At 43.8% G+C, this 23,866-nt stretch overlaps 3 protein-coding genes and 1 long non-coding RNA gene across 7 annotated transcripts in view; 2 read left to right on the top strand and 2 right to left on the bottom strand.

The window, feature by feature from the left end:
• T48 (FU domain-containing protein T48) overlaps positions 1-4,505 on the top strand; it is a 38,917-nt gene extending 34,412 nt beyond the window's left edge. The window contains exon 3 of the mRNA XM_001357920.5: positions 3,027-4,505. Within this exon, the coding sequence (XP_001357957.2) occupies positions 3,027-4,024 (998 nt within the window). The 3' untranslated portion in view covers positions 4,025-4,505. The remainder of the gene's footprint in view (positions 1-3,026) is intronic.
• Positions 4,369-6,518, bottom strand: Ets97D (DNA-binding protein Ets97D). The gene is made up of 5 exons (XM_001357919.4): positions 6,355-6,518; positions 6,170-6,272; positions 6,023-6,092; positions 5,246-5,969; positions 4,369-5,190 (listed from the first exon to the last, which is right to left on the bottom strand). The coding sequence occupies exons 1-5, from the start codon at positions 6,416-6,418 to the stop codon at positions 4,763-4,765; spliced, it is 1,389 nt and encodes a 462-aa protein (XP_001357956.3). The 5' UTR covers positions 6,419-6,518; the 3' UTR covers positions 4,369-4,762.
• Positions 6,519-12,357: 5,839 nt separating this feature from the next.
• Positions 12,358-23,866, top strand: part of LOC4800737 (aminopeptidase N) — a 30,926-nt gene continuing 19,417 nt past the window's right edge. Inside the window, exons 1-4 of one of the 4 annotated variants that reach the window (XM_001357918.5) lie at positions 12,364-12,569; positions 13,116-13,200; positions 21,603-22,341; positions 23,303-23,338. In XM_001357918.5, coding sequence (XP_001357955.5) covers positions 22,317-22,341; positions 23,303-23,338 — 61 coding nt within the window. In that variant the 5' untranslated portion in view covers positions 12,364-12,569; positions 13,116-13,200; positions 21,603-22,316. Of the gene's footprint in view, positions 12,570-13,115; positions 13,201-21,602; positions 22,342-23,302; positions 23,339-23,866 lie in introns of all 4 variants that reach the window. The other 3 variants (XM_033382925.1, XM_015183176.2, XM_033382929.1) reach the window with 3 other exon arrangements.
• LOC26533115 (uncharacterized) lies at positions 14,394-15,851 on the bottom strand. The gene is made up of 3 exons (XR_001451572.2): positions 15,473-15,851; positions 15,336-15,418; positions 14,394-15,205 (listed from the first exon to the last, which is right to left on the bottom strand). It is a non-coding gene; the product is annotated as an uncharacterized lncRNA (long non-coding RNA).

Here is a 23,866-nt window from a genome sequence, read left to right as displayed (position 1 = left end):
CAAACGTCGGATGACAATCAGCGATTGACGATCGTCCACGAGACAGAGACAGAGAGAGAGAGAGAGAGAGAGACAGCTCCACATTTGTTTGTGTTGCTGTGGGGGGGGATTCTCTGATTCGGAACGACCTTGAGCGGGGCCCCAACCAGGTCGCCAGAGTTGAGTCAATTATCCAGATTTACGAGTGTTATAAAGTGATCTAATGAATCGGCTTTATGCGTGTTTCATTTGATGAACATTTGATGTTTTACAGTCGGTCTGGCCCTCGTTTTGTTGTTTGCTTTGAGTGAAAGTAATTTGTTGTTTGATTATCGTTTAGTATCTACGGGACACGCCTAGATATTTGGATGCTAAAAGCCACAGATTCTCTGACGCATTCTGGGAGAAAAGAAAGTTTAAATAAGGCTTTCGAGATGATGATGCTGGACGTAAATATAGTTGTAGTCATCACAAGGTTTTAATGTCATGTTTAAGGCCAACAGCCGGCAATCAGGCAGACACACGTGAAGGCGAAGAGAAATTTATCAATGAGGCGTGTCCGCACTTGATTTTGGTAAGAAGAATCGATAATGGCTAATGGTTAATGGTTAATGGGGATGGGCCTCAAAATGAGTCTTGGAATTGGGGGGAGATCGATAATGGAATAATTTGGGATAATAAGCGATGTTCAATTGATGGAAGATTTCCTTTAGACTGCAGATACATATCCATAGATGTCTTTGGCTCTTCTTCAAGTTAATCTGCGATCGTATCTTACTGGTTTTCTTCGGCACTGATCGAGGCAGGTCTCTAGCTTCCTCAACAGCTCTTCTCGGATCAGAGCTGCCCCTCCTGCTGCCCCTCTTCTTGCCAGACAAATTGTTTTATCCATATACAGCTTGTACGAGTATCTGTGGCATCCTTTGAGGACCAATCGAGATATCATTATTTATATCGATTCGATCACAGCCCCACTGATCGGGGGACTGTAATTCCAGGCCATTTACATGACTGCCACGGATGTGGCAGACAGCATTGACAGGCGGAATAAAGGCAATCTTCCATTTAATAACCAATTATCATTGATCAACTGCACGCCCCAGAACTCAGAACCCAGAACCAGATCGAGGGCTACAGAAGGAAGACCGCACTTCAGAGACACACACAACAGAAACAGAAAGAGAAACCAATAAAGACGGACAGAAATGCACTGAACAATATCAATTACGAATTACATCTGATTATCCACGGAGTCTGGTCTGGACTGCAGTTCTTATTGCCTGGGAATCGGCCATGGTCATGGCCATGGCCAAGGTGATCCCCCGGCACCGGGGGCTCCTCTCTCTCTCTGTGTCTGTATCTGATTAGCGCATAAACAAGTTAATGCCATTGACGATGACGATGACGATGCTGTGGGGCAGCGAGAGGCAGCTGGGGGGTGGGGCAGCCCCTGTACGTGGTGCAATGTTATTGCTTCTGATGTTTTGGGGGCTGGAAATCAAAAACTGTTGTCCAGAGGCCCCAGCGAAAGATGGAGAGCTGTTTGGCAGTCTCACGGCATCGCTGGACTGATGACAACCACGACGGTGGCGGTGGCGGCTCCAAAAGCTTTTGATCTTGACGTCGCTTCAGCCCCAATGGCTCTGCTGTGCTGTGTTTTTACCATGTTGAGCTTTCTGCCGCCTTCCTAGAATATGTAGACCTCTGTTTGCTCAACACTTTGACGGCGAAGGCGGAGGCGGACCCGGAGGTGGATCCGCCGTATGCTAATGTTGTTTATGAAGCCCCAAAGTCAAACACCATGGTGTCTGTTGACTCTACAGAAATGCCAGAGAGACTTACAGCGAAAAAGGTGAATAGAGATGTTTCCACTTGGAAGTTGCAGCAGAAGAATGGTTTGTGGCCTGTCAGGGGAGTAGAGCAGAGCCATCGTGTGTTCATTAGCATGGAGATTCTGGCTGGTTGGCCTTTTTGTGGACAAACATTTAGCTCGGAAATGCTTTAAATGGAATGAATGGGCGATCCCTCAAGGGGTTAATTGGTATTCATGTGCTCCCAAAGCGATCCAAGTAGCTTGGGATCCCGAAACACTAGACAGCGGACGAGTTTGGTTCTCTTAATGGTTGAATATCAATGGTTTTCCTTGCTCTAGGCATCATTGATTACTTTCGAGGATGAATTTCAACTTTTAGCATGACTGTACTTGAAACAGTGTGTACACAACTCTGTGCAACTCTGGGAATACCGTAATATTCTTGAACACTAGACTACGTACAAGTTTTATGGGAAGAAATCTTTTTTTAATGGATAAATATACAAATTTCTCCTTTTTTTATGCATATTTGATGAATTTCATCTTTTTAGATGACTGTACTTCGAACAGTGTGTACACAACTCTGTGCAACTCTGGGAATACCGTAATATTCTTGAACACTACAGAGCGTAAAAGTTTTATGGGAAGAAATCTTTTTTTAATGGATAAATATACAAATTTCTCCTTTTTTTATGCATATTTGATGAATTTCATCTTTTTAGATGACTGTACTTCGAACAGTGTGTACACAACTCTCTGAAACTCTGGAAATATCGTAATATTCTAAAACACTAGGCAGCGTACCAGTTTTATGTGAAGAAATCATCTTTTGATGGATCCTTTTATCTTCTAACACGACTGTACCTGAAACAGTGTGTACACAACTCTGCGCAACTCTAAAAAAAACGTTATATCTTACAGGGTTTTTTGTTTAGCGATGATTTTCCAACGAAAAGTCTTGGAAAACATACTTTAAGCTTTATTTTTAAAAGATTCGCTACCGTAGCCGGTTGCCCAGTGTACTTTAGAGGTTTGTTTCGGGAAGTCTGGGGTAGGATTTAATTTGCGGGCATTAACGTCGACAATTGTCTGTGGGAGAGCCAGCAGCAGTAGCATCTCCTATGCAAATGAGGGGACAATTATGCTGATCAGCACTAATTGGGGGGACGACCGACGAGTACGACAGCGAGTGACCCACAGAGCGTGACTAACCCAGTTTCCCTTGTACTTGCAGGCTGCCCCGCGTCGACGAGCTCCCACTGCCTGCGCTGCAACAAGGCCGGCTGCATCAAGTGCCCCATGTACCTGGTCACCGACAGCCGCCAGTGCGTGGACCAATGCCCCGCCGGCTACCTGGACCAGTGGTCGGCGCACACGGAGTTCATGGGTCGCGTGTGTGTGCCCAACGGCTACTCCGGGCCCCTGATGGCCGCCCTGGCCGGCCTGCTTGGCGGCTTCCTGGTGTGCCTCTCCCTGCTGGCCGTGGCCGTGATGCTGGTGCGGCGCAAGCGGCGCAGGAAGTCCGTCAAGCAGAAACTCATCAACGAGAACACCATGGACCGGGCGGACTTTATGCGGCAGCTGAACGAGATGCGTCCCAATGCCGAGTACTTTCTGGCCATGCTGAACGACACGCGGCGCCAGATCCGGAAGCTCTACTTGTCCGGCGAGGTGGCGGCGGCCAATTCGTACCGGCCCATTGTCCGGGACCTGGCCAAGCTGCTGATTCTGCTGAATCGGCCCATCGAGCTGATTCCCACGCCGCCGCACGACTGGTCGCGGCTGCACGCCTGGTCGGAGCAGGCCCTGGAGCGGTACAAGCCGCAGGTGGGCCAACTGATTGACTTCTTCCAGGCCTCGCATGGCGGAGGCCTGCGCGGCGGCCACCAGGAGGTGCTCTATGCAGCTCCCACCAAGAAGTCGCAGGCGAGCATCTTCAGGCACCAGCAGGTGACACCAGTGTCGTCGGCGCCCCAGGGGGTGGCCGGCGACCTGCTGGCGGGCGATCGCAACAGCAGCGCCTCCGCCCAGCAGAAGCTGCATCTGTTCGGGTCGCTGATCAGCCTGCACGAGTTCGAGGAGCCGCGCGCCTCGGACCCCTTCGGCAGCAGCTTCAACACGCTGAAGAGCGGCAATCTCATTTCGGATCTCAACGCCAGCTCGCTCTGGCTGGAGGATGAGTTCTACAAGCTGGGCTTTCGACCGCAGGACGAGATCACCACGGAGCTGTAGGGTGACCTGAGGGTGAACTGCAGCCGCTCGAAACGTTAAGAAGTATTAAGCCTGGCTGACGGCGCTACACGGTCATGTCTAGCGCGTGTTTCAGCCGGGGGCAGGGGCATTTGCGTGCACATTCCGCCAGGCCATCATCACAAATCATCGAAATCATCGAACAAGCAAACTGAGACGCCATTTAGCAGCAGTCGCTAAATGTCCACGTTTAGTTTAGTTAAATCAGTTAAGCAAGCAAGAAAACTAGTCACGTAAAATCACAAAACACACAAAAAACAAATCAAAACACAAAACGATGCCTACACGAACACTGGGAGTAGGCGAATGGAAAAAGCAAATGGAAATCGCGTGGAAAATGAATTTAGTTTTTATAGATTTTACAAAAATCGCAAACTTCATGTAACGAACAATATTCAATATACATACTACTATAAAGATATAGATACCATTCAGATAAAGATAAAGATACAGATACCGATAATGTTTAAAGTAAAGATATTTAGCTGTAGATACTCGTAGTACGGAATACTTATAGCTATAGCTAGGGCCTACGCCTACATAGACAGAGATTATAATGCTTAGTGAATACAGAATGAAAAATAAATTCATGTGCCTTAAGAAAATTAAATGTTCAACAATTTGTATCAATATCCAGCAGGCGCCGCCCGGCCAGCGCTAAGGCTCCTCATACTTCCAGAGTATGTCGTCGGGCTCCAGCTTGACCGCATATGCGCCCTGTCATGTGGCCTCTTTCAAGGCTTCCAGGGCCTGCACGCTCTCGGCCGATCGCTTGCGTTCGTTGACGAGCCGCGACAATTCGCGGGCATCGTAGCCGATCAGCAGCTTCAGATCGCAGTCGAATTTATAGGCAAACCGCTTGCCGGAGACCTTGGAGATCATATCACCGTCGTAGTAGTAGCGCAGGGCGCGCGACAGCTTCTCGTAGTTCATGGCGGGCTTGTTCTTCTTCTCGCCCCAGAGGCGGGCCACGCGATCGGGCTCGACAAGCTTGAACTCGCCCTCGGTGCCCACCCACTCGATGATGTCCGAGTGATCGCAGTCGGTGAGGATTTCGAGCAGGAATTGCCACAGCTGCACCTGGCCGTTGTTGCCGGAGCCAACGGCGGTGTAATTTGTGGGGCTTTGTGGCGTTGGCGAACTGTCGGCTATAAGAAAAGGGGGATCAGTGTGAGGCCCTTGCTGGAGACTTATTCTACTCACAGTCCGTACTCTTGACGCTCTGGTAGGACTTCCTCATGATCCGCTGTTCGAGGGACGTCGCCGCCGTGCAGCTGGGAATCACGATCTTCGGTTGCTTGGGCTTCCGCAGCTCCTCGGCCTGTTTGTGAACGACGGACACAAAGTTGCACTCCTTGAGCAGCTGCAGGTGCGTCCAGAAAACATTGCCCGGATCGTGCGGCAGCTTCTGGCTGAACTCCTCGTGCGTCATGGCGCACAGCTCTTGTCCGTTGATCTGCCAGTCGCTCATGATGATGTCGTTCAGCTCGAACTGCTTCACGGCCCACTCCAGCCAGTGGCTCACATGGGCCGTGGTCCATTCGCTGGCCACCTCAGGGATATTCAGACGCGTCTGCTCCCGCTTGAACTTGCTGTCCAGCACCCAATTGAGCACGGGCTTTACACTCTTGACCGGCTCCACGGGCTCTTCTTCCGACTCCTCTTTGACCCTTTTGCGCTTGAGGCTCTCCGTTTTCACGGGACTAAGTGTGGGCGAACTTTTGACGCTCAACGAATCGGGCGGCGAGAGCTGGGCCGTCACCGGCGCGATGGTTTCCTCTGGGCCCTGATCGGCCAGCGCGTCATCTGTGGGCTTCAGGACGTCCACTATGTTGATCCTTTTTTGTATGGTTTGGATTTGGACGTTGATCTGTACCAGGCCCTCGCCCTTGACGCACTGATCCACAAGGTTCTTGTGCGGTTCCAGCTGTAAGAATGAAAGAGTTTTAGAAGCGGAACCTCCCGGAGAGCTGCACTCACCTCTTGGGCATCCTGCAGCCAAAACGAATAGTAGTGCAGTTCCACGTCAATTTTGTCCTCAACAAGTTTTCTGTAACAGGAAGAAGAAGAGACGTTTTCGTGAGTGCTGTCCATGTGCTCGCCACAAAGGAGGTTCTGTTCTCTTACTTCAGCGCAGTCAGGGGCTCCCTGATATCCATGTGCACAACGATAATGTCGTCGGCTTCCGCAAATTGCGTCTTCTCGAACATCTCGCTGTCGATCACCTCCTCTGCAATTAATTGTTTACGGCACAATTTGTTACAACAGGTGCGTCCTCATGGTGCAGCGATTTCCGGCGCTCTCCGACTTACCCAAGGTGCCGCCATCGCTCAGACGCCGCATCAGTTCGTCCGCGAGCACATTGGCGCCTTCCATTGCTTTGTTAATTGGATAAAACCGCCTAATTTTATTGTTTATTTATTTTATCTCGTGTTTTTAGTTAGAGGTGTGACCGTGCATTTATCGATAAAATATACCGTCCGACCTTCAGGAATATACCAAAATATACCGACTCATTTTGAAAATATACCGTAAATATACTGACGAAGTCAAGTTCTATTTTACATATTCCTCGTTTTTGATATTCCGTCGAATATTACTAGCTATATAGAACCCTAAGCCCTGCCCAGATAATTTTAGCCCATTAATGAATCGATTTTTTACAAGATTGGATAGTTTTTATTCCTTGCTTTTATTGTATTTTGACTAAAACAAGGTTTAAACGAAATAGTTCAACAAAAAAAGAGCCGCTATATTGCGTGTAAGCCGTAGTATAGGGGTTTGTATACCCTGTTTTGTTAATATTTTATTAAAGTATATAAAATTGATATAAAGATAAAACGTAACTAATAAACCCCTTTTCTCAAATTAACATTTTTTGGACATATTCATGCATATGATGAGTGTTTTGTATATATATCTCGATCCTGATACCTATTCTTGGTCCCTACAAGAAGACAATAAGCTTCAAAATATCGTTGAAATATTAAAAATAATATGATAAATAATATTGAATAATATTAAAATATGTTAGAAATAAATTGTTTTTGCCTTGGATGACAAACATATTCACAATTCTATAACATCCATTTCCCCAGGGTATGTGTGCATGGAATTAGCAACATGTTTGTGTATGGAATGGGACTCATTGTTGCAATAGCGAAACTGCGGCGAATCGGGTATTGCCTATATTTCAAGCTATATAGATTTGCCCACTTAGCTTTATCCCATAGATAAATGTATTTTCTACAAGGTTGCTTCTTTTAATTACCTTTATGTATTTTATTTTGACCAAAAAACGGTTTTCAAGTAAATGTTGCAGCAACTTTTGTGTATGGAATGCGCAACATTTGTGTATGGAATGAGACTCATTGTTGCCAAAGCGAATTGGGGCGAAATGCGGCGAACTGCGGCGAATTCAAATTCCTCATATTTTTTGTTCCGTTGAATAATACTATCTATCTGGAAAATTTAGCCATGCCCACTCAATTTTATACGATTGATGAATCAATTCTATACATGATTGGCCTATTCGAAATACTTGCTTTTATTGGATTTTTATATAACATTGAAAATTAAATTAATATATTGATGAAATTTACAAAAATACCATGGGAGCGCGGCGAAAACCAGTATTTCTACAGTATGACCCTCAGAACATCACCGAAATATACGGTCTCATTTGAAAAATATACCGAGTGGTGCGCGCCAAATCGAACTTTTTTGAATGTGAGCGACAAGGATTTAAATGTTGTCAACCGGGCCTTTATCTATGCCCACATAATTTTATACGATTAATGAATAAATTTTCTACTTAACTGGCCAGTTTTTAGTCCTTGCTTTTATTGTATTTTGACTAAACAAGGTTTTCAAGTAAATGTTGCCGCAACTTGTGTATGGAATGAGACTCATTGTTGCTAAAGCGAATTGGGGCGAAATGCGGCAAACTGCGGCGAATTCAAATTCGATTCAAAAAACGACCAATTCCTCATATTCTTTGTTCCGTTGAATAATACTATTTATATAGAACATTTAGCCATGCCCACTCAATTTTATACGTTAGATGAATCAATTCTATACATGATTGGCCTATTCAAAATACTTGCATTTATTGCATTTTTATATAACATTGAAAATTAAATTACAAATTGACAAAAATACCATTTAGCACTAAAAAACACCACATGGGAGCACGGCGAAAACCAGTATTTTTACAGTATGACCCTCAGAACAGCACCGAAATATACAAAATATACCGATTGGTGCGCGGTATATATTGAACGTGAGCGACAAGGAAGGAGCGACAAGGATAATAGATTGATGAAATTGATAAAATATCTGATATCTAAAGATATTCATTAAAGGCATAAAAAAAGCGATCTCTGCCATTTATTTTTTGAATTGAGAAACCCACCTAAAATACCAAATTTGTAAATTCTAGGTTTGCTCAGAGTGTGTACAATACATGTAGAAGCACCACTGCGCACCAAAAACATACGCGTGGTGAAATTAGATGTGGCGCCACTAAAAAATGTCAAGTTCAATGCACATGTAGATGTACAATGTAGCAACATGATTTCGGTTGATTTTTAAATTTTAAATTCCGATAAAGCTTCGATCTAAGAGGTTATAATAAGAGTGTTATTACAAGGGGAAACTAGAAGTTAATCTACCTAATTCTGATAGAAACAAACAGTTAAACCTAAATATATCTCCAAGGATCCCAAGCCCTGCTCAAAATTGAATACCTATTCTCCAAGATTATGCAAAACTATCCCTGAAAATATTGGGACTTTTTGTCAGAGTATTTATTCAGAGATATTCATGCAAATTTCAATCATCATTTGCACCAATTAATGTTTACGATTTTATTCGAATTTTAGGAATTGGCAGTATTCTGGTGTCGTTTCTGTTCACTAGAAAAGCCATCGAATTTAATTAAGGAATTCGCAACAATCAGATGGATACTCAAACGCCTAGCCCACTTCACACTGAGTGGCTGTGGCTCCCCTCTCCCCGCCATCTATGATATTTCGCAGCCTGAAGAGTGCGTGCTGCAGATACAATTGCCGATGTTTGTGTTGAAGCATTAAGGAAGTGTAGCACCATGCACCATTACAAGTGGGTTGGAGGGGGCAAAAGGGGCTCCCAACTTCTGTTAGTGCTGATTAAATGCCTCATAACTTGGTCGACAAAGGCAATCCAGTCAATCAGTCAGTGGGTCAGACGGTGGTACAAAGACTGGCAATTGTCTTATCAGCCCGGAGTCCAAGTGCACCGCTCACTTGTTAAAAACAAACGATTTTCCATGTTCCCACTGAGATACGAAAGTAAAGTCGAGTTACGCACTGGAACCCTGGAGTTTCGAGCAGGCATTACCTCATTGTTGACTCAGTTGTCCGATTGCGAGCGATATTTGCTTGCAAAATTCTAGCTAAATATTGTGCATGGGATGACAATGATAGACAGTATGACTCTGTTACCGTTTCTCATTATGATTCAAGCTTGAGAAATTTCTGGAGGAGGGTCGATATATTCCCCGATTCCCCGCTAACCTTGCAACAGCCTGCCGCACACAGCCCCCAAAAGACCAAAAGACCAATAAGGTGGTACGTACACACTCTGCTATGTATATTTGTTGACTAATATTTATTGACCAGCGGACCAAATTCAAGAGTCAACATTTGACTGGGGCTTGTGCTGTGGTCACCATCTCCTGACTCATTTCCATTGTCATCTTTAAAGTGCTTAATATTAGTATGATTAATTATTATCCAAACAATTATTACTCATTTGTCTATGCAAATGAGGGGCAATCTCTGAAAGATCTCGATCTATCTGCATTACATGGTGGGTACACGCCGCACTGACCTTTTGCTGAGCGGAGCACAAAAATTGTCTAGGTCAAGACCCCAGCTGCAGTGGCAACCGAAATTCGAGACCCACAAAAATGTATATCAATTACAGCCCAAAAGGCAAAAGGGGGAGGGTACAGCAATGACAACGTCGGAAGGAGACATAAAAAACGATACCATAAAACTATGCGCAGTCATTGTGGCGCCTCCAACCTAATAGGAAAACATATACCCGTAGCGTCTGGCAAGCAGCGCCAAAAAAAGAGCGTGGCGGCGGCACAAACAACCCCTTGGGGTGGCCACCGCCGCCGCAGGATTACGAGTATACGAGCCCCGGTGGCACATTCAACTCTATGCTGACTCTCCCCGCCACGAGAATTGCGTCACTGGCCGAATAGCCTGGGAATTAAATCAATAGGGACAACTCCCACACGGAGCGAGTGCTTAAGTGGAGCAAGTGGCTCGGTGCCGGGAACTCGAGGAATTTGCATTTTTCGTGGCCAATACACAAAGCATTGGCCAGTATTTGGGTCGGCGTCGTCAAAGGATTGCAAGGACATTTCAAAGGCGAGCGAAATGCGTTTGCCGCGAGCATAACTCAGCCGACTTGGCCATTTCCTTTTCGACTTCTCGCTTTCTCGCTTTCTGGCTTTCCATTTCATAATTTGTATTAATTAATTGGCATAGTTTTCTCTGGCCGTCGTCAAATGAATTATGGAGCCATTCGGGGACTACACCTACAAGAACTGCCTTCAGGCGAATTAGGGGCAGGATATGAACCCGTTTGCGTTTTGCCTCTTTTTTTATTGGTTTTTCGAGTAGCTTTGAATTATTTATTAGCCCGTTGAGGGCAGAGTGCAGTCACGTTATTGATGAACCCCCTAAGTGGTTGGAAAAGTTCGTACGTATATCCTTGAGGCCACGATATGTACAAAGAGATACCAATTGTTGAAGAAACATTTCAAATGAATATTCCAGATAGCCTTTCTCTGATCTCCAGTTTTGTTTCTTTAATTGCAAATATTTGCTCATCTTTTGGTCATTTCCGAAATTAAAAATTGTCATTTCGTTTTTGAGTCATGCTTAGAGGGCCAGTGTCTTGAAAAAACTAATTATTATTCTGTGACTGTGTCAACAGTGGCCGAATATCAAACGGAAACACATGTAGAGATGATTTGCGTACAATTTAGGATTGTCCGAAGTGACTCAGCGCCATATGACACCATCAAAGCGAAGATTTGAAGGAAATTTGAAAAAGATTTGTGCATGCTAGAAAGTTTATTGATATTTTTATTTGGCTCTGATTCAGATAGCTGGCATGTTAGGCGATAAGATCAATAAACCCTTGAGTTTTTTAGAAAACAAATTAATTTTAAAGACAACTATTATCCTTTCAGATTTGTACGTATATCTCATGGAAAATTTGGGTTTCTATCGTTGCACTTGGAATATTCTATCGAACTCAGACCCAAAGAATGGACATATACATATTTTAGATATAACTGTAAGCTGGAATCCATAGAAGAAGCCTCCAACCTTCAGTAAATTGCCAAAGCAATCTTAAATATTTTTAAATTTTCAGTTCGTTGTAACCATAAAACATTGACTATTTCTATATGATCTTAAGACCTTAGACATTAGCCCATTCATCCCTTGTTCTATAAGTCAGTGAGTTTGGAGTTTGCTATAAAATTGAAATAAAAGTATACTCCATACAGCGTAATATAGGAGCCGGAAAGGTGCGGTAATAGGCCTATATGTATACCATAGTCTCTATTCATATTATCTTAAGATCTTATAGACGGTCTTAGAGTCGGTCTGGAGTACCACTGGCTGGTAGCATGTCTATGGAGTATTCGAAAGTACATGCCATCTGATCGAGCTCGTCAATGTTGCTGCACAATCGCTTCTGTGATGTATTCCGACCTGTCATCGCATTAACTTGCAACTTCCTTTACCACCTTCTTGGTCATGTTATTGGTACGTTTGTTAGTAGTCTGGAAATCTCTTCTTAAGTCACCTATGATGCACCTGCCATTTCTTTCATACAGAAACGAAAGCTGAATCCGGCTTCAGAGGAGACGCAGAGAAGCCTTCATGTGGAGGCAACTCTGGATGCTGGTATCAGTCTAGGATACCTGCCTCCCAGCATTGGGCGCTCGACACACGTATCTTAAGCATTAAAGGCCCTAATGCTGCCTTAAACCATTGCACTTGGAGCATGCTCGCTCCATCGAACTGATAACAAGCCTCTGCACCGACCGCAACATGTTCCATGTTTGATGTTCGAAAGCTCCCCGAACAGCTGTTTCCTCTCCGCCTCTGCCCGCGCGTGGCCTATGCAAATCGGCTACCTACGCTGTGCACAGCCGGCTTTCATACGCCGCGTATGCCCATGCCCCGAGCCCGAGCCCGAACGCGAACCCGAACCGAACCCCCAAATGCTCGCACACGAGTTCGCTCTTGTGGAACGTACGCTCATGTCTGTTTCATGTTCAATATTGAAAAACAGTCCGCTGGCTCGATTTGAAACGCGAAGGTTGTTGACGGTGCGCGCGCGTTCTTGTGGTTGAATCGAAGTTCAAGTCGTTCGCGTAAAGAATACATTCAGTTTTGGCCAAAAGCGAAAAGCGAACAGCGAACAGCGATTGTTCTAACGCTTATTTGATTAGGTACGCTGGTCTCTTTCGTCAGTTTTGTTATCTCTGGTGCGTGCGTGTGCGTGTTCTTTATTTCTTCATATATTTTTGTTTTTGATGAGTGGGCGATATATAATTTTGTGTGGTGGGCGTTTTGTTTTGCCATTTGGGCAGCAGAAATCTGAACTGAACTGAAAACTAGTTAGCCATGCGTGCTGGCCGACGACTCTGACCTGTTCCCTCCTCAATTCAATTTTCGAACAATAGAACGGATGGCGAAAAATTACAATATTAAACAGATTTTTCAACAAATATGCAGCACTGACATTGCCCCTGACGGCCCAGACATCAATAGGCGACAGCATTTATGTCCATAGTTGTTGTTGCTGTTGTTCCTGTGTGTGTTTTTTCCATCGATTTGCATTCATTTCCCCTTCGCATTCGCTCTAATCAAAACCCCGAGTCGAACACGCACGCACACGCACAGACATGCTATCAGCCACAATCACATCGCAGTGTAACGGGTGTTGTAAATCGAACAAAATTTAATTACAATTTTTCTTGTTTCAAAAAAAACAGCTTGAAAATTGTTCAACATCAAGAAAAAACCAATCCAAAAACTAATTTGAGTGGAACAACAATTTCGAATACATTTTCCAAAAAGGTGAGTTGGCCAATCAATCGGTGGGGGAGGGCGGATAGATTGTGATTGAAATCGATTTGTGTGTTGAAAGCCGAGTGTGTGTGAGTGATGCATCCTCCAAAGGAAATTATTGATTTTACCGGAAATGTCCTTCGCCGAATGCAATGCAGAGCCGAAACGAGACCCGGCCCGGCTTCGCTTTACAGCAGCTGAAAAGGCCCAAGGACACCGGGGCTCGCTCTCATGGTGCAGTGGCCACCCACTCACTCCTCGGACTCCCCGTTGAACAGCTGCTTTCAGATGTTTTCCCGATTGGGCGGCAACATTTTTTGGTTGCAGCAACTTTTGTTTTCAATTTCAATGCAACATCGAACAAGTGGCTGCCGGCCGGGGCGCCCCGTCTGTGCGGTGGCACGTGGGCTGAATGGGTTGTGTGGCCTGTGTGGGTGTCGCAGAGCTGCACCACCTCCAATGCACTTCTGGCCCGCTTGGGGGAACCACTTGTTTGTTGGGGCATGTAAAAGGCCTCTCAGGCATTGCCTCACAGCCAAGTGGAACGCTGCCATATGCCGGGCCCAGGCCTCCTGCAAATATGCCACAATATTCTCTATTTATGCGCCACCCCCCACGCTCGTCTCGCATTTTTCCCATTAATTAACTTTCAATGCTGTCCATCTACAGTGATCCCTCACATTTCCGTTGTGTCTGGCTGTTCTGGCAGCCCGCGTTCCGCCTAGGGAGTGCTCACTGCAGTGCCCTGGGGTTACGCTCGTTTTAATTTAACACTAGAGCGATTTTCGCCGGCTTCCAGCTTATCAGATATCTGCCAGCATAGGCATATGCCACACTGTCATTAGATAGAGTCCCCCGATAAGGGGACTGCGCCAAAAAAATGTAAGCCTACGAGGCTACGAATATCCGGTTCATTGTAATGGCGGGGGGACGGACCTCCTCCTCCTCCTCCTCCTCTTATCTGTTTATTTGATTTTCCATGAGCTCATCGGCGGCTGCAATTCTTTCCGTTTTGCACTCAGGTAAACCCAAACGAAAGATCATATTTCCACATTTTGGGTTCTGTTTACCCGCTGGCGTTCCACCCCTCTGTAGTCTGCCCCTTTTGTGGCATCGATTTCACATTGAATTGGTCCCCTTTTTGGCGCGTGTTTTCAATTTATTTTAGTTGAATTGCCCATGGGTGGTGTTTGTCTTTTTTATTTGGTTAAATTAAATATCCATTATGATTTTGAAACCCCTTTCTCGATTGTTATCGTGTGATTTGATTTTCCTGTCGCTCTTCTATGGCTGCAGAGAGTGGAAATTTGCATAATTGCATTCATTATAGGGCCTCTCTCTGTCTCTTTGTGGTAGTGGGGACCAGCCCATATTTGCCCCCCCCTGGAGTGCCAGTTGATTGCAACGTTTTGTGGTTTCCTTAAGGGGGAGGGTTCGGTTTACCTTTTTGCGGTTTCGCTCTGGTTTGTTGGCACCTTGTAGGGGTTTAAGCTAAAGCGGTGAAAGGGTAGGGATGTGAAAGTCTAAGGGAGTATCCTTTTACAAAGGGAAGAGCCATATACCTGGAAGATTTATTACGGACAGGGTGAGACCTCGCCAGACCGTTCCATGCCACATTTATTGCACAATTCCACGCTTGATGTTGCCCTTTCGAAATTGTTGCTAGTTTTATATGCGTTTTGATAAGCACCAAATGATAATTGGTGGCGCTGCAACAATTAACTAAAGCAACAGCAGTTTTTATGATCTGAAGCGTGGAAAGAGAGCAAACAACACATAGTTCTCTAGTGAGCGAAAGAGACAGGTATACACAAAACTATTTCAAGTGCAAACTGAGGCAAGACATTCCCCGCTCTCTCAACGTGTCTGTGTCTGTCTCTCGTTCTCCGAATGTATGGTGAAATTTCTATCTTTCTCCCACTTTTAATCTACAAATTCGAAAAATATGTGCAATATTTACAACAATAGCAACAGTAAAGAAAACGCATAAAAACGTTGAATTTTTGTTTGCCACCTTCAAGGTCACATCAGCAGCACATCAGCATCGTAAAAATTGTTGTCGTCCGACCCAAGAACAAAAAAAAACATTTGTTTGCCATTAAGCTAAAAGTAAATATTAGCAGATATATATAGCTGTATAATACCTATATAGACAGCGTTCTATATATACACACAGACGCGAGAAATTGCAATGCGACCAGGCATAAAATTGTACAGTGAAAGTTCTCTAAAAGGAAGAAGATCAGACCCAAAAGAGATCCTTTACAGAGCTGTTCCTTACCTTAACCGATCTATGCCAAAGCTTATAGTCTTATAAACGATATCTTTAGACTCAAATATCAGGCCTCCCCTCGGGCGATTTGTCACTGTTTGAATACTAAACTTTTCGATGATGGAAAGGTAGACGCGGAATTCATTCATGCCTCGTCACATGATTGATAAGCCACCCGGCCTCTGGGCCTCCCTCCTCCGGGGCTGATAGACTTTCTGTTAAATTCGTTCCGACTTGTGCTGCGAGCATTATGAATATTAATGTTTCGGTGACGTCAGCGATGCATCTGACAGATGACAAAACATCAGCCACTAGACAAATCAAATGCAAAAGCAGCAGCAGTCGAGTGCAACAGAGCACTGAATGAAGATGAATGAATGGAAACAGGCACGAGTTCAAATTGTTACACTTTTGCTTCGGATACACTTTCCAGGGGGTGTTGTGGGTTTTTATGGAAAGAAGAGAGGGAAGTGTATAAAATAATGGTTTTTTCTCCTTTATAAAAAATTTTTGGGTCGTCATCGTCGTGTATTTTACTCATATCGGCGTGAGCAAAGCGCGTGAGCCGGGGGTTGCTCCTTAGTACTTAGATATAATAGCAAATATTTTGGCTATGTTAAGATCCCACTAGATAACCAATTGTTGAAAAATCGGACTCTTAATAATTCTTTGCCAAAGCCCGATTTTTCCTTAACATAATCCAAAAATTTGGAATATTTATTCCTCATTCAAAAGGGTAATACCATTAAAAATTGTAGAATAATATGTCTACCAAATCTGTTTAATGATTTAAGTAATTGTCGAAATATTTTATACAAGGATGTTGTCGGTTTAAAGATAATCCAATCGTAATTCTATTATCTATTATTCCGTCTATCGGAATGATTTAATGATTAAGTGATTGTTAAAATATATTATGCAAGTAAAATTTTTGTACGCTGAAAGATAATCCAATCATTATTCTATCAACTATCATTCATTAGATCGGAACAAATCTTCCACTGAAAGGGTATTCCAAGCTGCGACTCCAGGGCCACCCTCTTTTTTTCCATATTCTTTCCATATTTTTCCATTGCATATTTCCGAAAAGCTGTCAACTCTCGCTGTCAGAGCCATTTGACATTTCCATTTAACTTAGTCAGCACCACACACACACACACAAAGACACACACCACACACTAGTACACCCTTCCAAATTAAAACAGTAACAACCACCTGCAGCAGCACCCAGCGCGTAACTAATTTCCCAGAGCGAGGCGGCTGTGGGAGGGGGGAATGAATTTCGCTTTCGACACGGCCAACAAATGCCGAAAAGTGCATGCCCCCACCGCCCCATCCCCTGCGTTACGTCCATATCGGACGGAACTCATCAGCTGGCGGTCTGTCTTTCTGACGGTCCCTGAATGTTGGCCAAGGGGTCAAAAGCTCAGCAAATGACAAACATGCAATGGCGTTAAATTTTTATGCGTGTTGTGAAAAATATGACAAGGAGTTGAAGAGAGTATGGATAGGGGGCACAATGTTGCGCTGCAGTTGTGGGTGTGTCAACCGTTTGCTGGTCACGCAATGCAAAGGAAAATGAAGAATTTTCCGCCACAGACCCCGCGATAAGCCAAAGATAGCAAACTGCTGCTCTTTTCGGTGTTGCCGTTGGCGGCCCTTTTAGCGGGGAGTTCTTTTGTATTTTATGGCATAATACCCCCCAGAATGGGGCAGGAGAAATGGGGGGAGGCCTATGGTAGCAATGACATCAACTTTGCAGCACCCAAGGCCTTATCTCTTCCGACATCGCAATTTATTAGATTGTGTGCTCTTAAGTTTATCGCCCAAATTAAATATTTCCCTGTAAAAGATATGCCGTGTAATTGTTTGAGTGGCGAGATCTTAAAAAGAGAGATATCTAAAGGGGGAGCATGGGAAAGAGGAGTAGAAACAGTAGTCACATGAATGAATGAAATGAATCATATATGGTCGGTCAATAGTAATATCTTTATATCGATTGCAAGCCCCTTTTGCCCCCCTTTGGAGACCACAGTAACCTTGAAAAGATACCGTGTATCTATGTGGCCTACCAACCGACTTACGTCACTTGTCCACGACAGAAAACCAAACAAACAAATGTCCGGCTCTGACACTCCCCCCACTCTCCACTGAACGGACAAGTGACAACGTTGAATGTCACACTGAGGCAGAGACAGAGGCAGAGACAGGGACAGACTCAATATGGCACAGGTCTCTCTCCCTCCCATTGACACGAAATTGGAGCGCACGCTTCATTTACCGAACGAACGGCGATAAAAAGAAAAAAACAGCACAAATACGAATACAAAAAAATAAAATAAAATCAAATAGATATGGCAACAAACTTGGATGATTTACTGCACCTTCGATAGTGGCAATGGCAGGGCAGACGAACGTACAGACCTGTCACTTGGCCAGTGGCCACTCATAAGATCACCTATAAAAATAGCCAACTAAAAGCCAACAAACGATCACCTAAGGTCGAAAGAAAAGCGCGGAAGAATGCGGCCAGCAAGAGCCATGGAATGGGGGGAACAAATATTTCTGAACAAATAAACTGAAATTAAATTAGATGTGAATTTGAATTCGAATTCGAAAGAATCGAGCATCCGATTCCAGCTGCGATTAAGTGCGAAAATTCTATGAATTTTATTTTTGGTTAATTTTAATGATCAGAATGAAATTTTAAAATTTTTCGTTCAATTAAATTGCCATTTCGCAGAGTAACTGAAACGAAAAGAGAGAAAGTGGTAGTCTACTTTGAGATACCCTGCATCGAGAGTGGAACAAGAATTATTGATCTAATAATGGAATAAAAGACAGAGCTATTATGGCACCTGGGAGATCAGTAAAAGACAGAACTATCTATCTTTTAGGTGGCGCATATCTTGGCATTTCTCGTGCAATAATTTAGTTGTTGTAAACATAAATATGTTAAATTACCTATTACCAAATTTCCATAGAAATCAACCCACTGGGAAACCCATTAAAATATCTTTTGACGGCGAGTGCCGAAGGAACTTGCGAATTTCCGTCACGTATTTAATTACCAATTCTTCCAAAATCTGCCCAGACCAAAGAAGTGGGTGCCGATGGGAGTGCGCTGAACTCGGGGCGTGACTCACGCAGAGGGTTCTGTGATGTAATTGGCGGTTTTATGGCGGCGGGTAGGGGGACTCGTAAAATTGATGTTCCCGTGAAGCAGTCGTAATATTTGGCATACGACACGTGCACTTGGCTCTGGCGCTTATTCTTATTAGCCATTCGGCGCCAAAACTATTGGCGGTCTCAAGTTTATGCTTTTTCCATTCCAATTTTCCCCCAAAAGATGATTGATCTCTTGGCTGTCGCTTAGGGGGATGCTGGGGCTGCGGCTGGGGCTGACGCTGACCCAGTTTCTTGTTATTTACTTTCAATAATATATCTATGAATATATTCGCGCCTCACAAAAGAACCAAAAATAAGCCACAGATACTCTGAGGAATGACTGTGAGTAAATTATTCCGCCACCCATACAGAAGGCGCTGTCAGAAGAGTGACAACGATGACGTCGTCAGTTTCAGCACAGAACGCAGGAAAAAAACAAAACAAAACAGAGAAAAAACTGGTGCTATTAATTTGAACCTACACCCCTTCGGTTATCGCCCTGCCGCTGCCTCTGGCTGTGCCCCTGCCACACATTCGATTGTATTGTTTGGCTGTGGGTCTCTCACTTAATTGGTTTTTGTGTGAAGCTGCTGAAGCCTAATGATCCGTCATCGGGTTGTACGTACACACACGTATACGTATACGTAATATTGCAATCGCTGGCAAGTGCAGACAGTTCACGGTACGTCTGTGTCTCTATCTCTAGCTGGCAGTCATTGGTGGGCGTTTGTAACGCTCTGAAAATAATAATAGAGACAAAATGGTTATTACGACTGCCATAAAGATGGATAAATTACGTAGTGGTCATGGGAGCGACACCCGACATGAGTAATAATTTGCAATGCTAATTTGCATTTTAACCTGTCTTTGCCATGGAATACTTTTTGGTGGAACAGCTCTAAAATTAATGCCAAATTTAGGCGGGGCCTAGGGCTTAAGGGGTGCTTCAGGTAGGCACAGATCTTGGAGTACATTTTCTGGGAATAATTTCACCAATTCCCTGATTTTTTCTATCAACTTTAGACCAAGTCTCTATCCATTCTAAAGTCTGCCATTACCCTCGTTTTTCTGCAGATTTCATATTCACACTTCAGTCTTTCTGAATGAATTATGAATCATTGTAGAATTCAAAGTTTAGCTTGGAAAACTTATCCAGAATTCTACTTCAAATTTGTGCAGTTTCATTTAATTTTTGATGAATTATCCATCACCTATTCCAGAGTTTTTTGGTATAAAAAAACTTTAACCTTTTGTTGTGGGAAATTATAATAATTAAACAAGTAATTGTCCCCAAATTGTGTGCAGATTTAACTGTCAGTCCAACCTTGTTGAAGGGTCAATGGTACAGATGTAACCCCTACCAATGCCAGGCCCAGCCCGTGTCATTGTCACCACGAGAGGGAGAGAGAACAACTCAAGACAAGGGCACCGTCAGCCCCGACAATTATATAATTACCGCTTTGTGTGTTGGCAATTAACTCGACACTCGTCGGAGGCAGTCCATCATCATCTATCCCTAACTCCAGTAGGGTTTTGATTGATGGCATCCCCCCCGAAGGCAATTGGAGATGCATCATCGAGAGTAGTCCCTCCGTTGCTGGTTGTCCTTAACGTTCAATATTTACACTCGTTAAGCAATAAAAGTATGGAATATCAATTGATCCAATTCATTGGATTGAAGGCTGTTTTTACAGATTTAAACCAATAAAATTCGATTTTAAATGCTTAATGTACTCCCTAATTGCAGCAACAAACCACAAGACAGGGTTAACAGGGAAGGAAGGGAGGGGGAGAGATGGGGTGTTTGAGGAAGTGCGGGTCATGTCGGGTTCAATGATTATTAATCAAATGCCAGTTTAATTATGCGACTTGTTAGAGGCAGACAGACAGAGAGACAGACACTGTGTCTCTCATGTAATCATTCAGGGTCCCATGCCCCTCCGTCGATCGGCGGTCTGCGGCTTCAATTAAAATTCGTTTCGCCGATCAAAAATGGAACCAACCACCAAAGTCCACCAAAAAATTGAAAGTTTACGAGTCTCTCTTTCTTCTCTCTTTATGTTTTGGCATAAGAATTGAAATTGGGTGTGCGTCGGGGCCCGTTCTTGGGGCCTAATCGAATGTCAAGTATGAATCCATTGATGACAGCGCAACCATTCCCGTTTTTGATGGCGACAATTAAGGCATCTCTCACTCAGTCACTCTCTTCTTTTTTATTACTTAATATTGTATCTTTTATTTGTTTTCCGGCTTTGGTTCTCCTGCAGTTCGTTGTGTGCTCTGTTCGTTGGCGGTTCTACGGGCTCTTTAATCCAAAACGAGTAAGCTTTTAAAGCACTCTGCTTGAAATACGATACGATGGCCTCCATATTCATTCGGTTTGTGGTTTTGACATTGAACTTGGCGCTTAATCATTGTCAAAACAGATTCGAAGATTGCCAATGCAAACAGAAACCAAGCCAAACAGGGGATGCAATCCGGCTATCAATAAACAAATGTTGTTTTCTCTTCTTTTTTTTTTGTCGATCGTGTTTGCCTTTCAAATTAGCTTTCGATTTGCGGCCACAAAAATATTGACAAAGTGACATCATGAGCGACATAAACTACCTCTAGAAATGGTACAATTTATGGGCCAAAAGCTTTATTTAACAATAAATAAAAGCGAAAATCATGAGCCAAAACGGAAATGAAGGAACTAAATGTTTCAAGACGTTCCAGAGACGTTGTGTGTTTTCTTCTATTCTTAGACCAGAACGGAATCTGTGAAGAATTTCCAGAGTATTCCCAAAGAATGCCTAGGCAAACATTTCCCTGGGAGTGCCAGGGGTCAAGCCATGGATTCCATGGGATTGGATACGATTTATTTGCTTTGACCCCACCGTCAAGCTGGGGGTCAGCATTTATCTCTGGACAATTTGGTGGAAGAGCATTTATTTATGATCGTTTTTGATTCTTTTCCATCTGCTTGCAGGCCAAGGAAGTAAACAGAAGAGCAACAGCCGCAACAAGTATTAAGAAGTAGAGGCCAATCCCCGAACCCCAGAGGGAAGACAAGCAAATAAGACAGCAAAAACAGCCAACGACAGGGGCCAAATGCAAATTCATAAGGAGAGGACCTGAACCTGAAGATACAACCTCCAGATAGAACACATTTCCGCACTGATACAGTGGGTCGAGAGCGGGAGAGACAGAGAGAGGCAGTGTTTGTTTATTGCAGCGACTCAACGACTGGAACCGAGAAGATCCATTCGCAAGATGCCCGGCCACTTACACGCCATACCGCATCTTTGAGACCCCAGTGGCATACCCCAAGCCACACACTCCGGCCTGCATGCGTTGCACACACACAATATTCCATCAGGCAGCAATATTTGGAGAGTGCCTTCGGTTGGTTGGGCAATCGCCAGATAAATTCTAATAAATAGCCAGACAACAGAATACTTGGCATAAAAATAAATAAGAATCGAAGAACGCGGAACGTGGAGAACGCAGCAGAACGCAGAACGAGCTACGAATTCGAACGCATTGCAACAGATTCATCAGAGGTGTCGAGTGCGTTGCCCAGGCCAGACCAGGCCACGAAATCTTTGCGGCAACATAGACGTAGGTCGCGGCCAAAGTGTTGCAAGGCAGGGGCCTAGCCAGAGGCAACGGCAACCGCAGCGAGGTGTACACATTCGGCACCATGGAGGGCGGTTACGTCAATGAAGGTGAGTTGCATCTACATGCCACAAATGTATCTTTAAGATATCGAACAAGTCCATCTACCGAATGAATGCTTTTTCTTTGATGCAAATTACACCCAAAAGCTATGGAATTTAGCCCACATTCCTGTGTTTGCTTTTGATATATTCTTCAAATGCATTTTATATATTTTTAAAAGTTTCTTTAAGGAATAAATAATCTCTTAATCTCTGCTTAAGATGGTTTATTTTATTTTTAAATATTTTTAGAGCGGAATCGTGTTTGAAACTTTGAAAAATATTCTATAATTCTCGCGTATTTGGTTGGATTTTCTTACTTGTTTATTCTGCAAATAGTTTGCTTAGTTTTTGAATTTCTGAAATCCCTCTTTGAAAGGGAGATCCCCTAATTTTCTTCCAAAGTAATTCAATACCCTTTTTCATCAGCCAATTATTCATAGCCATATTAGACCCACTATATAGGATATAGTTGGATGATCCATAAGCACTTGCATCATGCAATATAATTTCTCATTCATTTTGTGGCTTTTTGCATGCTCACCTCAACCAAAAATACACAATTCTCACACAATGCGAAAATTTGAAAATTCATTCAACAAGACATTCGAACAGATGTTTGTACAAAGTATTTGACTTTGAATTTCCACTGACACACACACACACACACACACGGAGAGAATTTGTGGCATGATCTGTTGAGAAAAACCTGCACAGTGACACCGAAAATATCTGCGATTTATTAGCAATGCAAATGCCAGAGAATTATTCAAACTGCCACTTCACCCATCCACCCATTAGTCAGACGCTATGAGGCAATGCATCCCCGATATAGTTTTGTGTTTTTTTTTTGGCAAACATATGTATTCGAGTCCGTGACTGAGTCACACCAAACATCCCACTAAACATCCCACTAAACACTCACTATTCTCCCCAACAATGCTCTCTCCAAAAACACACACACGCGCAGAGGATTCCGATGCCATAATGGGCGTGGAAAGTCCAGGTAAATGATCTCTACTATAATCGTACCCATAACCAGCACAAATATCGAATATGTATCGCAGGGAAATGGTGGGGGGGCAAAAGGGAAAGGGCCATCAACTTTGTGACACTCAATTAAAGGCTGAGAGTGCATTTGAGCGTGTATCTTTATGACTGGTTTCAGCTATCTGCCAGATACAAGCCGGTTCTACGCGCCCACATTCACAGACAAGTGGTTCTATCCCCCTTTTTCGGATCGATGGCAGATCGGTCGCTGACTCTCGCTGTATCTATGACGCCACAGCACATGTTCGGCTTTTGTCTTCCCATTTACATAATAGGATTACCGAATGTAAATCACAGGCCATATATTCGATTCTAGATATCGGTATGCAAAATCCAAACAAAAAACACAAAAAACAAATCGTTAAGTAGTCGATTCGCTGACAAGTCTGTTCCTTAAAAGGCAAAACTGTCTGTCAGGCGACTGCTGATGCTGCCACGACCCAGTGGAAGGGGTTTTCAATTAATATTCATTTGGAGGAAGGCA

Source organism: Drosophila pseudoobscura, chromosome 2 (genome assembly GCF_009870125.1).
Source record: "Drosophila pseudoobscura strain MV-25-SWS-2005 chromosome 2, UCI_Dpse_MV25, whole genome shotgun sequence".
Classification (NCBI taxonomy): domain Eukaryota; kingdom Metazoa; phylum Arthropoda; class Insecta; order Diptera; family Drosophilidae; genus Drosophila; species Drosophila pseudoobscura.
Note: the sequence above shows the minus strand (reverse complement) of the source record. Positions and strands in the feature narration are given on the sequence as shown.